This window comes from Callorhinus ursinus, unplaced genomic scaffold (genome assembly GCF_003265705.2).
Source record: "Callorhinus ursinus isolate GAN/ISIS: 27379988/994484 unplaced genomic scaffold, GSC_fseal_2.0 scaffold24, whole genome shotgun sequence".
NCBI classification, from domain to species: domain Eukaryota; kingdom Metazoa; phylum Chordata; class Mammalia; order Carnivora; family Otariidae; genus Callorhinus; species Callorhinus ursinus.
Window position 1 is genome coordinate 4,239,813 of NW_027397086.1, and position 19,153 is coordinate 4,258,965.

The 19,153-nt window shown below is 56.0% G+C and overlaps 1 protein-coding gene across 3 annotated transcripts in view; it reads left to right on the forward strand.

The window, feature by feature from the left end:
- The window catches only part of SH2D3C (SH2 domain containing 3C), a 29,156-nt gene that overhangs the window by 509 nt on the left and 9,494 nt on the right, over positions 1 to 19,153 (forward strand). The window contains exons 2-3 of one of the 3 annotated variants that reach the window (XM_025888086.2): positions 1,935 to 2,406; positions 12,427 to 12,466. In XM_025888086.2, coding sequence (XP_025743871.1) covers positions 1,935 to 2,406; positions 12,427 to 12,466 — 512 coding nt within the window. Of the gene's footprint in view, positions 1 to 1,934; positions 2,407 to 4,050; positions 4,447 to 12,426; positions 12,467 to 15,422; positions 15,572 to 19,153 lie in introns of those variants that run through there. The other 2 variants (XM_025888087.2, XM_025888088.2) reach the window with 2 other exon arrangements.

Here is a 19,153-nt window from a genome sequence, read left to right on the forward strand (position 1 = left end):
TTATTTGAGAGAGAGAATGAGAAAGAGAGAAAGCACATGGGGGGGGGGAGGGTCAGAGGGAGAAGCAGACTCCCTCCCGAGCAGGGAGCCCGATGCGGGACTCAGTCCCGGGACTCCAGGATCATGACCTGAGCCGAAGGCAGTCGCTTAACCGACTGAGCCACCCAGGCGCCCCTCTCCATCTGTTTCTTGTCTCTGACTCTCCCCATTTCTGTTTCTCTGTCCCTGCATTCATCTGTGTGTCCATCTCTGGTTTTCTTGGACCCCATGGCCGGGCAACTGAAGACCTCCACACACTCCACACCCTGCCTCTGGGACTGGTTCACACGGGGGGGGGGGCAGGGGGTGCTGGGTTGGAAGTTACTGGGGCTGGAGTGTGTGTGTGCGTGCGCCATGGGATGCTGTCCCACGTCCCCAGCATCAGTGATGCTGGGACTTGGTGCAACTTGATGAGGGGTCACACCCACCAAGGCTTTATTTCCCCAGGGCAGTCCCCTCAGGGTCTCAGCAAACTTCTGCTTCCCCTGAGTCCTTCGGTCTGCCGGCATGGGGGTGGGAGGGGGCTGGGGTACAGGGCCAGGATTATGACTGCATTCCACCGATGAAAATACTGGGGCCCAGAGACTTGCCTGAGATTATATAGGGCTTCAGAGCAGGGCTCAATCCCATGTCCCCTGAATTCAGGCCTACTGTCCCACTACTGTTTCCTCCAGACCCCCCGGTGCCCAGGAAACCACAGTTCTTGGTCCCCCTCCTGGCATTGGCACATTTCTGGCCCATGGCATTAGCTTTCTAAGAGCAGAACATCAGAATCAGTGTTTGTCAGAAGGCAGAGTTTAAGACCAAGTAGGGAGTGGGCAGGGCTGGGAGGAAAGCTCCAGAACACTGACACACACACCCTCCCCGCCGCCCCCCCCCACCGAGTCCAGAGCCCTGAGCCCTCATCCAGGCTCAGCCCTGCTGTGTGACCCTGGGCAAGTCCCTCCACTCTCTGGGCCTCAGTTTCCTCTCTCATCAATGGGGGCATCCTACCTATATATTCCAACATAGTGGTGAGGCCCTGAGGAGGCAGAGCGTGCCCAGGAAGTGAAAATGCCAGGGTTTTACCTTTTCCCTCATCTGGAGGCCATAGGGCTGTCAGAGGGTGGTGGCTTCGAGGAGGGGCAGTCCCACAGCCGGGGGCGGGGCGGAGGGAGCGCACACGCACCCCTGCGGAAATGAGTAGATGGTATCACCCGAGCCCTGCCGCCTGAGTCAGGACCGTGCGCTCAGCTGACAGGAAGGACAGAACCTCAGAGAGTGGGCTCCCCAGGCTCCCAGCAACCCCCTTCTCATTTCATCCCCCGCCCCAGGTGCTCAAACACACCCCCCTCCCTGCCACTCCTCCCCCACGCACACAGACGCTTCACCTGCGGGGTAAGCCACCTCGGGCCACTCCTTCCACAGCTCTAACCCGCACTTGGTCATCTGCAAAAAGGGAAATTAAACTTGTGCCATTGAACTGTGCTGGGAATTCAGTGAGGTGACGCTTGAAGCATATTTGACCAACCAGAGGCATTTACTGTGATCACCATCATTATCTTCATTACTTGTGGAGGCTTTTATGTTATTTACATGCTTTCCTTCAGTCCTCCCGCTGCCCACAGGAGGTGGGTACTAAGGTCTCTCTTTTGCTGATGTGGAGAATGGGTCTCAGAAAGGTCAAGCGACTTGCCTAAGGTCACACAGTTAAGATGTGCAACAGAAGAGACTGAAGCCCAGGGCTCCGTGATTCTAGAGCTGCCGGGTTATACCATAACAGAGGGAATGTCTGTGAAGCCCTGACCCTCCCTGAACCCTCAATAAGAGGAGCGACATGTTTTTTTTATTGTTATTATTACTGCTGCTGACATTAACTCCTTTCCCTCCCCTTCTCCCCCCCAACCCCCAACCAGAGTTCTTCAAGTTCAAGGGCCTCGGGAGTCTCTCCAACCTCCCTCGGTCCTTCACTCTGAAACGGTCCTCAACCACCATCAGTCTCGGGTCCCATCTGGAGCCTGACCCCTTTGAGGCTACACAGGATGACATGGTGACTGTCCCCAGAAGCCCCCCAGCCTACGCCCGCTCCAGTGACATGTACAGCCACATGGGCACCATGCCTCGTCTCAGCACCAAGAAGGCTCGGGACCAACAGGCTACCCAGGAGACCAAGGAGGTGGGCCCAGAACCCCACTTGGTGCCCCAAGGTCTGCCCAACCCTCCAGGCGTGGAGGCAGCCAAGGAAGTGGTTGTGGGGACCAACGTCCCCCTGGAGGACATGCCAGCAGTGGGACCCAACCCTTCTGCAATGGGCCCCATGGAAAAGCCTGAGGATCCCAGGGCAGACAGAAAAGAAGAAAGAGCCCCCAGGAATGTGCCTCCAGAAAGGTAGGTGCCCACCAGGGGAGGGGGAGGATGGGACCTGCAGGAATGGTGTCTCCAAGCCTCCTGCCAATAGAGCCTGGAGAGGACCCCCCCCAACACACACAGCGACGGGGGGGGGGGGGGAAAAAAAACCCTAAGCATTAATCAAGTGCTTACTACAAACCAGGCACTGTGCTTCGGTCCTTCACTTGCAATTAATTCTCAAAAAACAAAACAAGGGACACCTGGGTGGCTCAGTCGGCTAAGTGTCTGCCTTCGGCTCAGGTCATGATCCCAGGGTCCTGGGGTGGAGTCCGGTATCAGGCTCCTTGCTCAGCGGGGAGCCTACTCCTCCCTCTGCCTACCTCTCTCACTCTCTCATTCTTTCTGACAAATAAATAAATAAAATATGTAAAACAAAACAAAACAAAAACAACTGGGGAGGAGATTCTGTTATTTCCATATGACAGACGAGGAAGTTGAGATTCAGAGAGGGAAAGTCATCTGCTCCAGTCAGGTTGCACATCTGGCAAATGACAAAGTGGGATTTGAACTAAGACCCACCTGACTTGCCCTAAGCAGCCTCCAGCAGGGGCGTTCCGTGGCTGGTTGGGTCCCAAACCCAATCACTGGATCCCTGCCCAGGGCCCCCACACCCAAATCACCACCTTTAGTTCCGCTGGACAACACTGCTCCCCCTGGTTGCCACTTAACTTGGTTATAGGGTAAGTTGAGTTCATGAAAAATACAAATAGTGATGATATGACCCTAGCTCCCATTTAGGAAGCACCCATTCTACTGGGTGTCAAAAACAATGTTACTCACAGACAGCTCTGTAAAAGCATCTGTCATTAGCCCCATCTTACAGATGGGGAAACGGAGACTCAGCCAAGGTGGCAGAGCTAAATTTGAGCAGAAAACTGCCTGCCTCTTGTGGCTGCACACTCACCTCTCACATTGTACCCGCCACCTTTGAAACCCTACAGCCGTGTGCTTCATGCCCTTGGGAGACTCCTCAGTGCCATCCATAGCAGTCTCCAGCTTTTCAACTCTCACAGCCTGTGTCTAAACCTCATGAGTCAGATGTGATTCTTGAAATAAAGAAGAAAAAACCCCCAGCTGAGCAAAAATAAACCTCTCTTCAATGGCTTTTCCCTGATACACCAAACACAGCTTCTGTGCACTGGGGTAATTGAGTTTAGACCTCTGTTCAATGGGGAGCAAGACTTTGTAAAGCTGCAGGATGAATCCAGCCCAGACTCTGCCTCTTACTGACTGCATGACCTTGGGTAAGTCTGTTCCCTTCTCTGAGCCTCAGTTTCCTCGTCGGATAGAAGGGTATAATGAGAGTACCTACCTTGTAGGGCAGTGATGAGAATTCAAGAATAACATAACAGGACTTGTAAAATCTTAGCACAGTGCTTGGCACACCACAAAGAGTAAGTGCCTTTCCTTCGTCTCTGATGGCTCCAGGCTGCCGTCTTCTGCCATCCCCCTCCTTAGTTCAGCCTTACCTGGGCGTGGAGGAGCAAGGATTGTATGTGAGGGAGAGGGCCTGACAGGTTCTGGGCTCTTCTGAGGCATCCTAAGGTCTGAGATGTGCATTGGGAGTTTGCAGGAGCGGGGCGCGTGGAGGGGCGTGTCTAGGGGGCGTGGCCTTTTCAGGCTGCACGGGGAACTGTCGGGGGAAGCTGGCGTTGGAACCGGGCGGGCCGAGGAGGAAGGGTGTGCTCGGGGGGGTGTGGCCTTCCCAGCCCCGGCCACGGACAGACGGGGAGAGGGCGGAGCGAGACGGGAGGCGGAGGGGCGTGCTGGAGGCGGGGCGTGTCCTTCCCGGCGGGAGGTGTAAGCTGTGGAGCGGCCCCCGGCCGAGGGCGAGGGGCGTGTCAGGGGCGTGGTCTACAGGTCAGGCTCCGCCCCCGGAGTACTGCGCTGAGCTCCACAGCTCCGTGGCCTGAGAAAGGCGGGAGCCGTCGGGCTGAGGAGGTGTCCAGGCTGCAGGCGGTGACCGTGGGGAACCATGACTGCAGTGGGACGAAGATGCCCCGCACTGGGACCCAGAGGGTGAGTGACCGAGCTGGGCCTGAGGAGGGCCTGCGGGGTTGGGAATGGTTTGAGGGGAAATCAGTGCCCTTGGGGCAACCAACAAAGCAGGATACCCTGTTAGCATCAGGGACTTTTAAGTTTCCTTTTGGTGTAATTCTGTCCCTGCCTTGTCCTTGCACAGGTTGGGCATTTACTCCGCACAACAGTCCCAGAGTAGGGGCACTATTATGATCCCCATTTTACTGATGAGGAGAGGGAGATTTACTTGCCGGTCCACAACAGTATCGAAGGTTAGAAGTCCACCTTCCTGGCTCGTGCCCTTAAAGGCTGGGCAGCCCGTTCCCCTCCAATAGGGCCAGGATCTCTGGGAAGGATGGTCCTGAGAAACCTTGAGGATGCCAAGTCTAGGACCCAGGCTTCCACCCTGTGGGCAGGGGCCCTGGTGGTCCTGGAAGTGCCTCTGGCATCAGGCCTGGCCCATAGCTGGCAGAGGAAACAGACTGCCCTCCATCCCCCAATCATCCAGAGTGTCCAGTGATCCTGAGGGGGGTGGGGTTAGCAGATCCGATTGAGGCCCCTCCTGGTGTCCTGAGACCCAGTGTCCCACTTGCCCTCCAGACCAAGCAGGAGGCCAGGAATTAAACGTTTCTTCCAGGAGCCCCTGAAGCCCAGCCCTGGGTCCCGGAGAGTTGCTTTGCCTGTATGATCTCAGATTTGCCCTGCCCTACTCTGGGCCTCAATCTCTCAGCAACCCAGATGGGACTGGAATGGTCTCTGATGATACATACAGTTTGGAGAGGAGGATATTTGAGAACTGCCACCGAGCGAGACTGGGGCCCCATTCCCAAGTGTCCCAAGGGGGTCATCTCAGTGGCTGTTCAGGGAGTGGTCTAAGCTGAGGTAGATGGTGTCCCTCCCCTACCCCCTGGGAGGCAGGCTGCACCTGGAGCAGAAGGAAGGAAGAGGTGAGGCTGCAGGAGTTTCCTGGTGCCCTGTTCCCTGCTGAGATCATGGAGGATGAGGAGGAAGGAGGGAGGAGGGGCCAGTAGCACAAGGGCTGAAGGGCCTATAGCCTCCCAGAAAGGAGAGCACCAGCCTTGCCTCCCCCTCCCCGCCCAGCACCTCAGCCTTCTGCAGGGAAATAGCAGGTCCAGAGAGCCCTGACACCCTCCCCTTTGGTCCGTGGTGAGGAGGAGGAAGGAGAGGCCCCAGCACCTTCCACCCACACCCACGCCTGCACACAGGAACTGTCAGGCCAGGGTCCTCCAAGAGGTGGTCAAGATCTGGCTTACAGCTGGCCAGACCCTGCCTGAAGCACCCCACAGGTGCCATCTACTACCCAGGCCCTGTGAAGGGCACCTCTACTTGCTTCATTTTACCGGTGAGGACACTAAGACTCAGAGAGGGGAAAGGATTTTCCTGGGGTCACAGAGAGATTAAGTGACAGAGCCTAGATTTGATCCCAGGCTTGGCCAGCCCCCAAGTCACTAGGTCATATTTCACCTCCCGCCAAGTACAAATCCCAAAGCCATTTCTATGTTACTTAAATGACCTCCCATAAGCCCCTGGAAGGGAGATAATGGGAGCTCATTTTACAGATGAAGGCACTGAGGTTTTGTGAGGTTGCTTGAGATGACACTTTAGTTGAGTTGGAATTTCATTCACTTGAATATTTACTGTGATGCAACTATGCCCTAGACACTCTTGCAAGTTTTGGGGAGACAGCAATGAGCACAGCAGACAAAACCCTGCTATCATGGAGCCCCCATTCCAATGTGGGGGAGACGTGATAAGACAAGGAGTTATATGGTCATACAGAAGAGAAGTGCTGGGAGAAATACTGAAACCAACTAGGGGAACTGGTCACAGTGGGAGAATGTCTGGTGGTAGCAATTTAGGGAGGTGAGCCAGGAGAAAGTTCTCTTTGAGGTGATGTTTGGACAAAGGGATGAGGGAACAAACCCTCTTGATATCTGGGGAAGAGTGTGCCAGACCAAGGAAGATCAGGTACAAAGGCCCTGAGGTAGGAGTGTCCTTGGCATGTTTGAGGAGCAGCCGAGACCCACAGTGGCTAGAGGAGATGAAGATGGGGGGCTGGGGAGTGGAGTGGTGGGAGGCGAGGCCAGAGAGGAAACGGGCTCAGATAATGGAAGGCCTGGAAGGCCCAGCAAGGACCTGGCTTTGACCCAGGGAGATGCAGCCATTCCTGGCCTTGAGCAGAGGAGGGCCTCACTCTGATTTATGTTTTAGGAGGCCCTCTCGTTTGAGGAGGGTTTGAATGCAGTTCTACTCATCGTAAAGTGTCACACCCAAGCGTCCTTTCCTCCCTGCCAGATCACAGAGACCCAGGCCCCTCCACCCCACTCCCAGGGCTGTTCAGAGGGAGATTTGGAGAACGTGGCACCCCACAGGAGAGCCCGGGACACCCAGCCCTGTGCCAGGCACTGAGAACAGGCCAAGAACCATCCCCCCCCATCCCATTTCCTTTTGGAATGTTGATTCTGGTCCAAGAATTCCCAACACTCCCCAGAGTCTCACGACCCTCTCAGCCCTGCAGAGTGACGTCAGCTGCTGGGCATCTGGTAGTGATTACCCACCAGGGGAGGGGGCTGTGGTGGGCCCAGCCTGTTCGGTCTTCTCAGGCTCTGGGCGGCTGGTCCTTGTCTTCCGAAGGGGCCCAGCTGCTCCCGGATCTCATTTCCTGTGGAGACTTTCTCACAGTCCTTGAGACCCCCGGATGCCTCAGGCTGTGGGAACTGCACTGGCTCAGGAAGGACAGACTGTACCCCCACCCCCAGCTGGAGCCATATCCCCCGAAACCCTCAGGGGACCTTGTTTGCAGAATCCTGGACCTCTGTGGAGTATGGGGAGGAAGTTGGGTACATCACTGACTGCACAACATTGAGCAACTCCCTTGCCCCGTCTGACCCTCAGTTTCCCCATCTGTAAATTGGGGACGATAACAGCACCCGTGTCATAGGGGCATTGTGAAGGCTAGATGAGGTAGACCATTTGTCCTGGTCTTGGCGCATGGAAGCTCCAGTACAAGGAACTGCTCTTGCTTTCACCATGCCCATGTTATGGAAGAGTTCACTGAGGCCCACTGAGGGGGACATGCCCAGGGTAACGCTGCTTCCCACCCCCCCCAGTGGAGGGCCCTCTCCAGAGCCTGAGAGGGTCTTCTCTCCCCCATTCCTGCTCCATTCCTTCTTCTTGACATCGATTCTGGGCTCATGGTCCCTTTGAAATACTAGTTTTCTTTGCCCTCCCCTCCCCACCTTCTCCTCATCTCCACTCTGGAGTGCTCCTCTTTCTGCAGGGGAGCCTGCCTCGTGCAATGAATGAAGTGGAGCCAACCCGGATCTAGTCTGAGCCAGCTGTGTGTCCTGGACCAAGTCACAAACTCCACACATGCCCTCCTCCCCTTTGCTCTTCTCCAGCAGAATTTGAATATCAGTTAGTAGCTCTCAGGGCTCAGAAGCCTCAGAAAGAATCGGCCCCATCTGTCCTATCCCTTTCTAAACACCTGCTGGCAAGCTCACCACTGTCAAGAAGACCGAGGGCACAGAATGGTGGAGAAGGAGCAGGGATGTCGTCAAGACAGTGGCAGCCCATCTTACAGGAGGTGGGGCGGGGCAGGGGCTAAAGCCAAGAGCCTACCTGGCAGAGAATCCCAAAGGCCCCATGGCAAGGTGCCCCAGGGAAAGACAGGGCTTTCTACCTCTGCTCTCTCTGCCCAGGGCCTTTAAAAACTAAGGAGCACAGAGCACTATTGGTTTTTGGCCAGGGTGAGTGACGGTCGGAGTGAAGGGTCGAAAGAGTCTTCAGTCCCCCAGGAAAGGCAGAATGGGGGATCTCCATGGCTGGCAGCTGGGGCAGCAAGAGGAGCCCCATGGGGTTTGGGAACTCTGCACCCCTCCTTTTCAGGACCCTTGTGGCCCCTCTGGGGAGACAGTTATGCCCATTTTACAGACGAGGATGGTTGGACCTCAGAGAGGTGAAGGCAGGGGGAAAGCTGAGAAGCAGCAGGCAAAGGTTGGGCAAGTGTCCACTTGAGGCCACGTGGCCAGGCCTGGAGGCCCAAGGGAACAAACTGGGGGTGAGAGAGGCAGTAAACAGGTAGTGGGCCTCTGCAGAGGGCAAGGCTGCCCGTGGCAAGGGAGGGCCAGGGCGGGATGGGACAGCAGCTGCTCTCTACTGCCTTTCCTCCAGGATCTCTTGGGGAACCTCACCCTTTCCCCCTGGGCCAGGATGGAGGCCTTGAAAGGAAAGCTCAGATTTAAACCTGTGTTGGGGAAATAAAGGATAATGGGCTCTAATTACTGCTCATTAATCCAATTAATTAAGCTAATGTATGCAATAAGTGGTATCAGTTATCGGAACAAATCAGTTAATACAGGCAATTAAAGGGGTTGGTTATTTGAATAATTAATGTGGCTGATTAATGGGACTGATTTAGCTCAATTGTCAGTATTATTTATTAATTGATTTCACCACTAATATTAGAGAGGAAGTGCCTTTTAGGTCCATGAAATAAAAAATAAGTTAATTAATTGATGGAGCTGAGTTTTTAAAAATGGAAGCTTTGATTTCTGCATTTGATCATTACAATGGGAGGGAGAATGTTCTAGAAATCTCTAAGCACACTGTGCTCTGAAGGCCAAATAGGAACCACTCTGGCCCTAAGGGAGAGAGGAGGTTCCAAACACAGGGAACATCATGTGCAAAGGCCCTGAGGCTGGAGGGAGCAGAGCTCTTTGGAGAATGTGCAAGCAGGCTAGAGTGCAAGGAGGAGCAAGGGGAGAGAGGAGGGTTGGCTGACTGTGCCAGCCACAGAGAGCTGAGCCTTGAGAACCAGACTTTGTTGCATGGGGCTGCTGTGTGACATGTATTCATTCAAAAAAATCTTTATCGGGTGCCTGGCGCTGCTCTAGGCAGATCCCAATTCCTGTCCTCTCAGAGCTTATGTTCTAGTGAAAGAAGATAGTCAATGCATGGCCGGTCAGATGAAGTGCTTCAGAGAAAAAGTAGAGGGGAGGGAGGTGGGAAGTTCTCACTTTCAGATGGGTGGCGGGGGAAGGCCTCATTGAGAAGGGGACATTTTAGTAAAGATCTGATGGAGGGCAGGGTGGGAACTTGGTGGCGTCCGGGGGTGGGGGAGAGTAGTCCAGCAGAGGGAGCAGAAGGTGCAAAGGCCCTGAGGTGGGGACAAAAGCCAGCAGGAAGCCAAGCGTGGCTGGAGCAGCGAGAGTGAAGGGATCAGGGTAGGACATTGGGTGGGAGAGATGGTGAGAAGCCAGCCTGTAAGGCTGTCGTGGGACTTGGGCCCTTACTCTGAGTGACACTGGGGGCCACTCCAGGGAGTTGAAGCAAAGGAGATCCGTGATCTGACTTTCACTTTAACAGGAGTGCTCTGGCTGCTGGAGTGAGAACAGGTCACAGAGGACACACACAGAGGCAGGGAGGTCAGTAATGGGGTGTGGCGATAGTCCAGGCCGGGGATAACAGTGGATCAGAGGCAGCCATGGTGACATTATGGCTTGGAAATCCTGGAGTGTTGTAGAGGGGCAGGGTGATGTGATGGGGACTAAGTGTGGCCCCAAGCCGGCAGTTTCTTGGGCCTCAGCCTCTGCCCTGAGCTCCCCCATTGGCTCTGCCCACCCCAGCCCACTGGTACTTTGGTGCAGGCACCCCTCCTCCCCAAGGCTCTGTTCCCTCCCCAGGGCCCAAGGGAAGGAGACAGGAAGCAGGAGGAAGCACTGGGACGATCCCAGTGTCCTGGCCAATCTGTTCCCAGCGGTGGGCGGATTTCCGGGACTGAATAGCCGGAAATTCTGGGATGGGACACCTCACCCGGGAAAACCTGGCAGAGGTGAACGTTCAGGGGAGGGGTCCCCACTCTACCTCGCTCCCACCACTGCTTCTCAGTGAGGAGCCCCTGGCTTCAGGAGCTGGGGGAGCCCCGTGTGGAATTCTGCCCTGGGAATACACACCTTATCCATGTAATTTAATACAATTACGTTTATTTTATTAAATTTATGACATTTAAATTTAAATATTGGCCTTTTGGATGGGAGGAAGCAGTTCCCCGATGTTTGACCTCCCTCCCCATTTTGCAGATGGGAATACTGAGGCCTCTCCTATAGCCAGAGAACCAGGGCCCGGCCTGATAAAATTAATCCTCATGCTAGGGACTAACACTGCTTATTTACTATTCATGTCTTCCTTTAAGCGATCGTAAGCTCCTACTACGCGCCGGGCACTGTGCTGGGGGCTTAATGATGAATAAGACAAAGTCAATGCCCTCTGAAGGTGTCAGGTAGTTAACAGTCAACAGATAAATGTAAAATGATCGTTTCAGGCAGAGACTGAGGAAAATAAAGCAGGGCTGAGGACAGAGAGTGAAGGACCAAGGACTCTTCTAGGTAGGATGGTCAGGGAAGGCTTCTCTGAGGAGGGACATTAAGCAGAGCCCTAAATAAACTAGGGGGAGGGGCAAGCTGCATGAAGATCCGGAGGCAGGGCATTCTAGGCGGAGAGAACAGCAAAGGCCCTTGCAAGAGTGAGCTTGGCAAGGAGGCCAATGTGTCTGGGCAGAATGAGGGATAGAATGAGTGAGGGAGGCATGTTGGGGGTTGGCAAGGTGGGTGGTCGGGCGCCACCAGGCTACCCAAGGCCTTGTAGGCTGGGGAACATATGTTCTGGTTGATGCCTGTTTTTCTGGCATAATGATGGTACCTCTTTACTCTCACAAGGGAACAAAGTTCTGGCTTGGATGATATATTACATGGCCAGCCATTTGCAGGCCACGGAGAGGGGTTTAGATCTTGTTCAGTGAGAGGAGGGTGGCCAGGGGAGCGTGGGGGGTGCTCTGTGCCCATGACCTGCTTGTTTTCACCTGAGTGCCGCTGGGGGTAGAGTGGAGGGCGAGCGGGATGTGAGAACAGACAGAGAGCCAGCAAGAAGGCTGCTTGCTGTGTGCTCCACAGAGCACAAGGGGCTCCTGGATGGAGCAAGGGCTGACCCTGAGAGAGATGTGGTCAGGACCTATTTTGAAAGTAGAGCTGCAGGATTTCCTGATGGGGTGGGTGTGGAGTGAGCGGAGGAGGAGGCACAAATGACTGCAGATTTTTTGGCCAAACAAAGCAACAAGGATGCAGCTGACATCAACCGAGATGGGAAGCGGACGTGGGGAGCAGGGGCGTGGCATCAGGGGGCGGGTAGCGACAGTCCAGCTTTGGATATGACAAGTTTGCCATGACTTCAGACATGCAAGAGGAGATGCTAAGGAGGGAGTTAGGAAGGGCAGGTCCAGGCTGCATCAGAGAAAGGATGGCATGTAAGGTCAAGGACCCGGGGAGGTGGCACAGTGCCCCTTGCCCCTCACGAGGAAGGATAGTATTTATCTGGTACCTGGGAAGGATAGCCACTCCCGGCCTCTGGCCTCTCCAGGCCCCTGAAGGCTGAGAGGATTGGTTCCACCACAGCCAACAGTCACCAGCTCCGTGTGCTGCTGAGTGGGCCATTCTGCACTAGGGAGAGAGTGTAGGGTGGATGGGGGGCAAGGAGGCTGAGCCCCAGCCCGGGGCCACCAGTGATTGGAGTGGAGTGGGGTAAGAACTCTCCAGCGTCCTGAAGCTGGATGAAGACAGCATGATTCTGGAAGCAGGCTGCTTGTTAGGCATGTAATGTTGATCAGCTCCCAGAGTCCTTGCAACAGCCCGATGAGGCGGAGCTGTCATTATTCCCAGTTTCCCAGTAGGAAACCCAGGCTCAGAGAGGTGAGGGGACTGATCCAAGGTCACACAGCTGGCGAGTGGAGGAGGAGCCTGCCAGCAGGCTCTGGTGAGTGCTGTCCGGTGCGGTGCCCCCTCCTGTCTTCAGGATGAGCCCTCTGGGACGCTAGGGCCAGGTGCTGGCACCAGGCAGGTGGGCAGAGGCTGACAGCCAGGGAGCCAGGTAGGACTGGGGACACTCACCTCTCTTCTCTCCTTCCAGGGTCGCTGGAGAGCCAGAGGCTGGTGGGGACTATGTGAAGGTAAGCGGGGCTGGGCAGGGATGGCTCAGAGCCTGCTCCATGAAGGGCAGAGTTCTTTTCTGAGACTTGTTAGAGGCCAGACCTCACTGCCTGGTCCCAAGAGGAGAGGGTCTCAGGGTTGGAGTGGCGCTTGGGATCTGGTTTCACTCCCAAGGATCTTCTTCCCATGCCTGCCATCATTCTCTCCTGGCCCCAAATCCAGGACTCCCCACAGTTTGTGACCACCAGACCCTCCCCCCCCCACTTGCCACCTGCCCTGGGCCCTGGGATGTCTCCTTGTGCAGATCCAATCCCACCCACTCTCTGAGCATGTGCTGGTGTTAAGAGGTAGGAGCAAGAAAAGACGCCTCAGTTTTCATCACAGAGAATGGGCCCAGCTCACATTTACCACAGGCTGAATTTGTCCTGGACACTGGGAATGTTGAGAATGCAGCTTTGAAACAATGATGATAAAGAGAGTAACATAACATCACGCGAGCCTACTGTGTGCAGAGCCCCGTGCTGTTTGCCACCACTGGAGGGGAGACATTTCTGAGCTCTGTACATGAATGAGGTCTTTGACTTCCTCCCTCCCCACCGGGCAGGGAAGGCCTTTGTGTACCCATGGACATATGGGGAACTTGGAGCCCAGAGATGCCCAAAGATGCACAGTGATTTGGCCCATAGGCACACAGCTACTATGGGGCAGAACTGAGACTGCAATCCAATTTTATTTGATGCCAAGACCATGGACAGAGTCCTTGGCCTTCCACCTCCAGGAGCACGCTCGAGGAGCCAGGCTCCCTGCTGAGCATGGAGCATACAGCAGAGGGCTGGGAGCATGAGGTCTTGTGTTCAGAGGGCTCCTCGTCCAGCTGGGGACCAGGAGAGAATCACATGGTTGTTTGGGCTTGTGTTTTGTAATCCAGCAGATTTAGTCCCAGATCTGCCACTTACTTGCTACATGGCTTTGGTTTGTGGGTTACCTCCCTGAGCTTCAGTGTTCACTATATGAAATGGGGGTAGCAGTGGCTCCTCCCAACGAGGGTTGCTATGGGCTCAATGAATCTATGCCCATAAGTAGGGTTGCTGGGCCTGGAATAGAGCAGGCTGGCCCAGCTCCTGACCCCAGGGACATTCCATCACCTGAGATGCTGCCTATAAAGCCCTGTGTAAGTGACTAGCCATGAGGCAGCATGGGAAGTGCTCAGATATCTGCCCCTCACTATCATCAGAAGCTTCAGATAGGAAGCCACTGGAGCTCAGCAGGTTAAGGGATGACTTTCAGCCTGGGAGATGGGGAGGGGGAGATCAAGGAAGTCTTTCTGGAGGAGGAGGCATTGAAACCAAGCCATTGCAGTTGACCAGGAACGTTCGCCAACATCCTGTCCCCAAAGGAAAAGCTGAAAAGGAGCAAAGATAAGCAGAGATAGACAGTAGAGTGGTACAAGCAAAGGCAAGAGTGTGGGCAAGGTCAGAAAGCAAGCTGAGTGAGCCCAGGAAATGCAGCCTAGGGTGGTGGAAAGTTGAGCTGGAGGTGCTCCTGGAATCTGGGCCCTGGCTCTTCATTCAGAGCCCTTACACTACAGGGGGACAGAGGCCTCAGGGAGAACTGGCACCAAAGCCAATGGGTAGGACACCGGGGACACACATTTTAGTGCTCCACAGTTTTCAGATACCTGGCAAGGTAGTGAGATCTCCATCACTGATGGTAGTAAGAGCCTCATGAGGATTATTAGCTTTGTATTTTTCCTTTAATTTATAGGGCTAAACATGTACTTTAAAATACTATAAAAGAAATAATACCTGTTCACTGGAACTGATGAAAGGATGAAGTCAAAAGAACATTAGTTTTAGCTTCAAGCCTCAGACGGTGGTAGAATCAATAGTCAGTTACCAACAGTCCATTCCTGCCCTGAGGTACTAGCTTCCAGAACTCCAGGGTTCTCAGACCACGATGTGAATAATTGGATTCCAAGTCAAGGATTCTGAAGTTCCAAGACCATAAAATTCCACGCTCCGTGCTCAGAGCCTCATGTGTATTTGTGGAAAACAATCGAACAACTGAGGCCCAGAGAGGTAGACTCACCTCCCTAATGTCACACAGCCTGTCAAAAGGATTTATACCCTAGGCCTGACTGAAGCAGAGTCAGTGATGACCCCCCCCCAACTTAATTCTAGGACAAAAAGTCCAGATTGTAAGACAATAAGCTTGACAATAATAGCATGCATTTATTGAACACTTACTTTATGCCTGGCTACTTAATGTGCATCAAAGTCAGCCAAGGCTCAGAAGAAAGAGTTCTGTGAGGTCAGCACAGGTATGTTTTCCAGATGAGTGAATCAGGGCTCCAAGAGAAGGGGCTGGTGGGGTGGAGGTGGGGGCCCCCGCTAGCTGAACCCAGGTTGGTGCCCTAAGCATTGAGCCTTACTGGCTCTCTGCACCCCCAGAGTCCGTCAGTCCAGCATCCGGTTGGATTCTCGATTCTCCGCCCGAGTCCCTGATTCCAAATCAGAGGTGAGAAATCCTGGACTCTGGGAGATTTCCCGAGGCCACAAAGGATTTGGTCAAACACATACAGGGATTTTTCCAGCTTTAGATATGATTTAATTCAAAGTCTTTGCCCGCTCCGGGTCAATGAAGGGTACCGTGAGCTGGGGGAGCCAGGAATCCGCCCCCCCCCCCCCGGGCCTAGATATCCCCACCCCATCCCTCTCCCCCGCCCCGTGATCGCCCCCCTAGGCGGGTCCTCTGCTCCGCTTCCCCCGACCCCAGGCAGCCCTGCCGGGACTTGAGCGCGGGGGCTAGGGGCGGGGAGCGGGGGGCGGGCGGAGGGAGGAACAATGGCCCCCTCCCCTCCCCTGACCGGCTGGAGGGTGGGGTCTCCCCGCCCCGCCTCCCCGCTCCTCCCCCGCCAAGGCGATGAGGTAATCGCGCCGCCGAGAGGCACGCGCAGCCGGTGCCCAGCCCGGTCGGTCCCCGCGCCCCTGCCCCGCCGGCCGCCGCCCCCCGCACCGGCCCGGCCCTGGACGCCCGGCCCCACCATGACCGAGCGGTGCAGCCTGTGGAGCGCCCTATCGGCCGCCGCCTGCTGCTTCTACCGCGGCTCCTTCGTGCAGGTGCAGGTGAGGGGGCGGCTCGGCTCCCGCCAGGCGCTACGGGCTGGGACCCCGGCCGCTCCACCCCGGGCCCGGGGGCCGGGAGCCGCAGCCCGGTGGCGCCTCGCAGGGTCTGGCGAGGCAAGGGCAGGGGCAGGGGCGGCGGGAGGGGGCGGGGTCGCCCCGGCCTCACCTCTGGGCGCCCGGCCGCTCCGCAGGGTGAGAGTCCGGGCTGCCGCTCCCGGGACTCCGGGCTGCGGGGCTGCCGTTTCGGTCCTGCCTCCTCCGGCGGAGCTGGGGCACTGGGTCCCGGGAGCTGCGGTCCTCGGTGTCCTGCCGGTACTCCAGCGAGCGCTCCGGCCCCTGCGGCTGACCCGGGCAGCCTGGCTCCCCATTGTACCGGGAGCGCAGGGCTGGGGTCCGAAGGCTGAGTGAGGGGCGGGAAACTGAAGGGGTGCTGCGGGTGCCGGGGCTAGGGCCAGAGCTTCCGCCACTCTCCCGCCCTCTAGGTGGGCTGGGGCAGGCTCGGGGCGCGGGGCTCCCAGCCCAGCCAGCCGGGCAGTGCGGGACGGCGCCGCGGCGGTGAAGGGGTTAAACGGAAGGGGGTGGAGGGGAGGACCCGGACCCCGCCTCTGCGGAGCATCATCTGGGATGGCCTTGCTAGGGGTTGCCAGACCGTAGGAAGCTGGACGGGGCTTGCTGGGCGCGGGCTGGGGGTTAGGGCTTAAGACCCAGACCGGGGGTCTCTGCGCTTTTGCCTCCGGAGCCCCCTGGGGGACGCCGGGCGCGTCACCTCTGCGCTCCCCCGGGCTCACACACACGCTCGGAGCCCGCCTGAATGACGGCCCCGCCGGCAGCGGAGCGCAGCATCCCCGCACCGGCCAATCAGGCGCGCGCGGGCGGGGGGGCGGTGAGATCATCCCTGGCCAATAGCGGTGCGCTGAGCGCAGGGATGCTGCATTCGCGCCCCAGCCCGCAACTCCCACCCACCCACCCCAGTCTTGGGAGCTGGGGACCCCCTGGTCGAGAGTGAGGAGGAGGGCACAGGACCCTATGGTTCCCCACCCCCGGGTGTGGAGGAGGACCAAGTTGGTTCCCCCATATTCTCCCTGTGACCATTGATTATGGCTGGAAAAGTGGAGCCCAGTCTCCCCACCCCCTGCCCCCTTTACAGATGAGGCTACCCAGGCTCAGAGAGGGCAAATGACTAGCTCAGTGTCACACAGTGGTAGGTAGAGTCTTGTGGCCAGGTTCTTTACCTCACAGCCCACTCCCCTTCTTTGCCCCATGTCTATCTTGCTCCAGCTGTGGAACTGGGGTGAGTTCTCAATTACATGCTTTTTGTCAGGAAGAAGAACCCCAGAAGGCTGGGGTACTGGTGTTCTCTCCCCTGTGACTCCTTGTCTTCCCTCCCCAGGGTGTGGTGTGGTATAGGGAGGGAGGCCAAGGACCCCAAAGAATAAGGAACTCCATACAGAAGTGTAGGTATCTGAGGACACCCCAATTTCAGTTCAATCCTTGGCTTTCCTACTCTCGAGGTATCAGTTTCTACCCTGGGTAGAGGGCATATGGAATCCCCATCCCCAGGACCTAGCTTTTCCTAAGCACCTGTACCATCTCTGACCTCCACCATCTGTCCCCAAAGCCCTACAGGCTCCTCAAAAACCCCAATTTTCATGGGCCCATCACCAAGTTGCTCCTGCTCCAGCTTTGCTCACCTCTGCAAGTGTCTCACTGTCCTCCCAGGATCTCCATCTGAAATCCTCTCTGACCCCTCCACCTTCTTCCCGGTCCTGATCAATGGCTACTTAAACACCCTTTTCCCAGTCCCCACCCCCATGCCCCGCCTTTCCCTGCCAGTGCCTGGAAAGCACTAAGCCACTCTCCATACATGAAAAACCCTCTGTGGCTCTGCTGTGGCCTCTGGGTAAACCCCAGCTCCCCACAGCAACCTGACAGCCCTGCTCCACCTGCCCCCATCATCTCTGCCCCTCTGAAGCTTCCCCTCACCCCAGGATCTTGGCTCTGCCTGCAGGGCCCTGACTCTGCCACTCTCTGCCCAGAAACTCTTCCTGGCCCACCTGTTTGCCTGTCTGTCCCTGCCCTGATGCTTTTGCTGAGCTCATCCAGTCCTTCTGCAGGCCTCCGTGGAAACGTCACCTCTACAGGGACTCGACTCCCTGACTAGACGAGGAGGTACCCTCTTAGGTGCTCCCAGAGCTATCTGTGCATCTCTGAACACTCAGAAAACTGGAATTGCTTGTCAGTGTCTGCGTAGCTCTCTCAGAGGTCACCTGTCCTGATGACCTTGGGGCCTCAGCCCCTGGCACAGGACCTTTCCCAGAGTGGGGGCTTAATCATTGTTGAAATAATGAAGTCAGAGACTCTAGATATCACTGAAGCTGGGAATTAGGCTGTCTTGGGAGCAGTGTGGATTGGGGTAAACTGAGGCAGTGTGGGAGCAGAGGGGTGGGGAATGGAGCTGCAGAGATAGGCTCTGAGATCTTTGGAAGGTCTGAAAAGGCAGGGAGTGGATTAGAGGACCCTTGGACCTTGGTGAGTAGGGGGTCCTGGAGAGAGACTGTCACCTGGACTGAAGCCAGGCCCTCTAGTGCCCCTTTCATCTGTCTTGCTGTCTGGCCAGTTCGGGACCAGATCTACCTGTCCTAGAACAGCCATCTTTGGGGCCCAGAGTTGGGGGGTGGGAGAGGAAACAATGTCGCATGTCCCCACAGTGACAAGGACATCTGTGGGCTAGTCACAGTACTCTGGGGTATTGTCTCCTTTCATCCTTGAAACCCAAGGAGGCAGGTTCTGTAATTATACCCATTTTATAGAGGAGGAGACTGAGGCCCAGAGAACTCACAGGGCACAGCCAGGATTGGACTGTGCTTTGTGGTGGGGCTGCACCTGGCAATAGGAACTCTCCTCCCTCTGCTCTTAGGTATCTAACCCTGGGCCATGGTAACCAGGAAACCAGGAATCTCCTCCTTGGGCAGGTGGAAGGGGGGTAGTCCTGGGCATTATCTTCATCGAGTGACCTTTGGCTTCCCTGCTTGGCCACAGTTTTGCCATCTGGCCAGGATTGCTTGAGAAGGCGAGGAGGAAAGGGCCTTGGGAATTGTAAAGGACAGCAGAAATGTCTGTGTGGGGGCCTCTGCTTCCCTGTTTATAGCTGCCTCCTCCACCCTTTCACTCTATAATTCAGCATCCCAGAATGTATCATCGTCCATCCAGCCTTATGTTTTTGTCCTTGCCTTTACCTGGGTACCTGCTGCCTTACCTCCCAGATCCACCTATAGAAATCCTGCCTCTCCCCTGTGCAAGATCAGTTTGATATTTTTGGTGCAGAGGGAGTGTTTTGTTGTTACCATTTCCTCCAGGAAGGCTTCCTGGACCACTCTCCACTTCGCCTATATTTAATCTTCTCTCTTATACAAGCCACCCAGCTCCTTGCCGCTGTCCAGTACTGTGGTGCTGACCTTATTCTGCTCAAATGTTCCTGTTGCTTTTCCTTCCCCCCCCGCTGGGACTACGAGCTTCCTTGAGGACAGGGCCTGGTTTGTTTATTGTCTCGTTTACTCCTGGCGCATAGCACAGGGCCTGGAG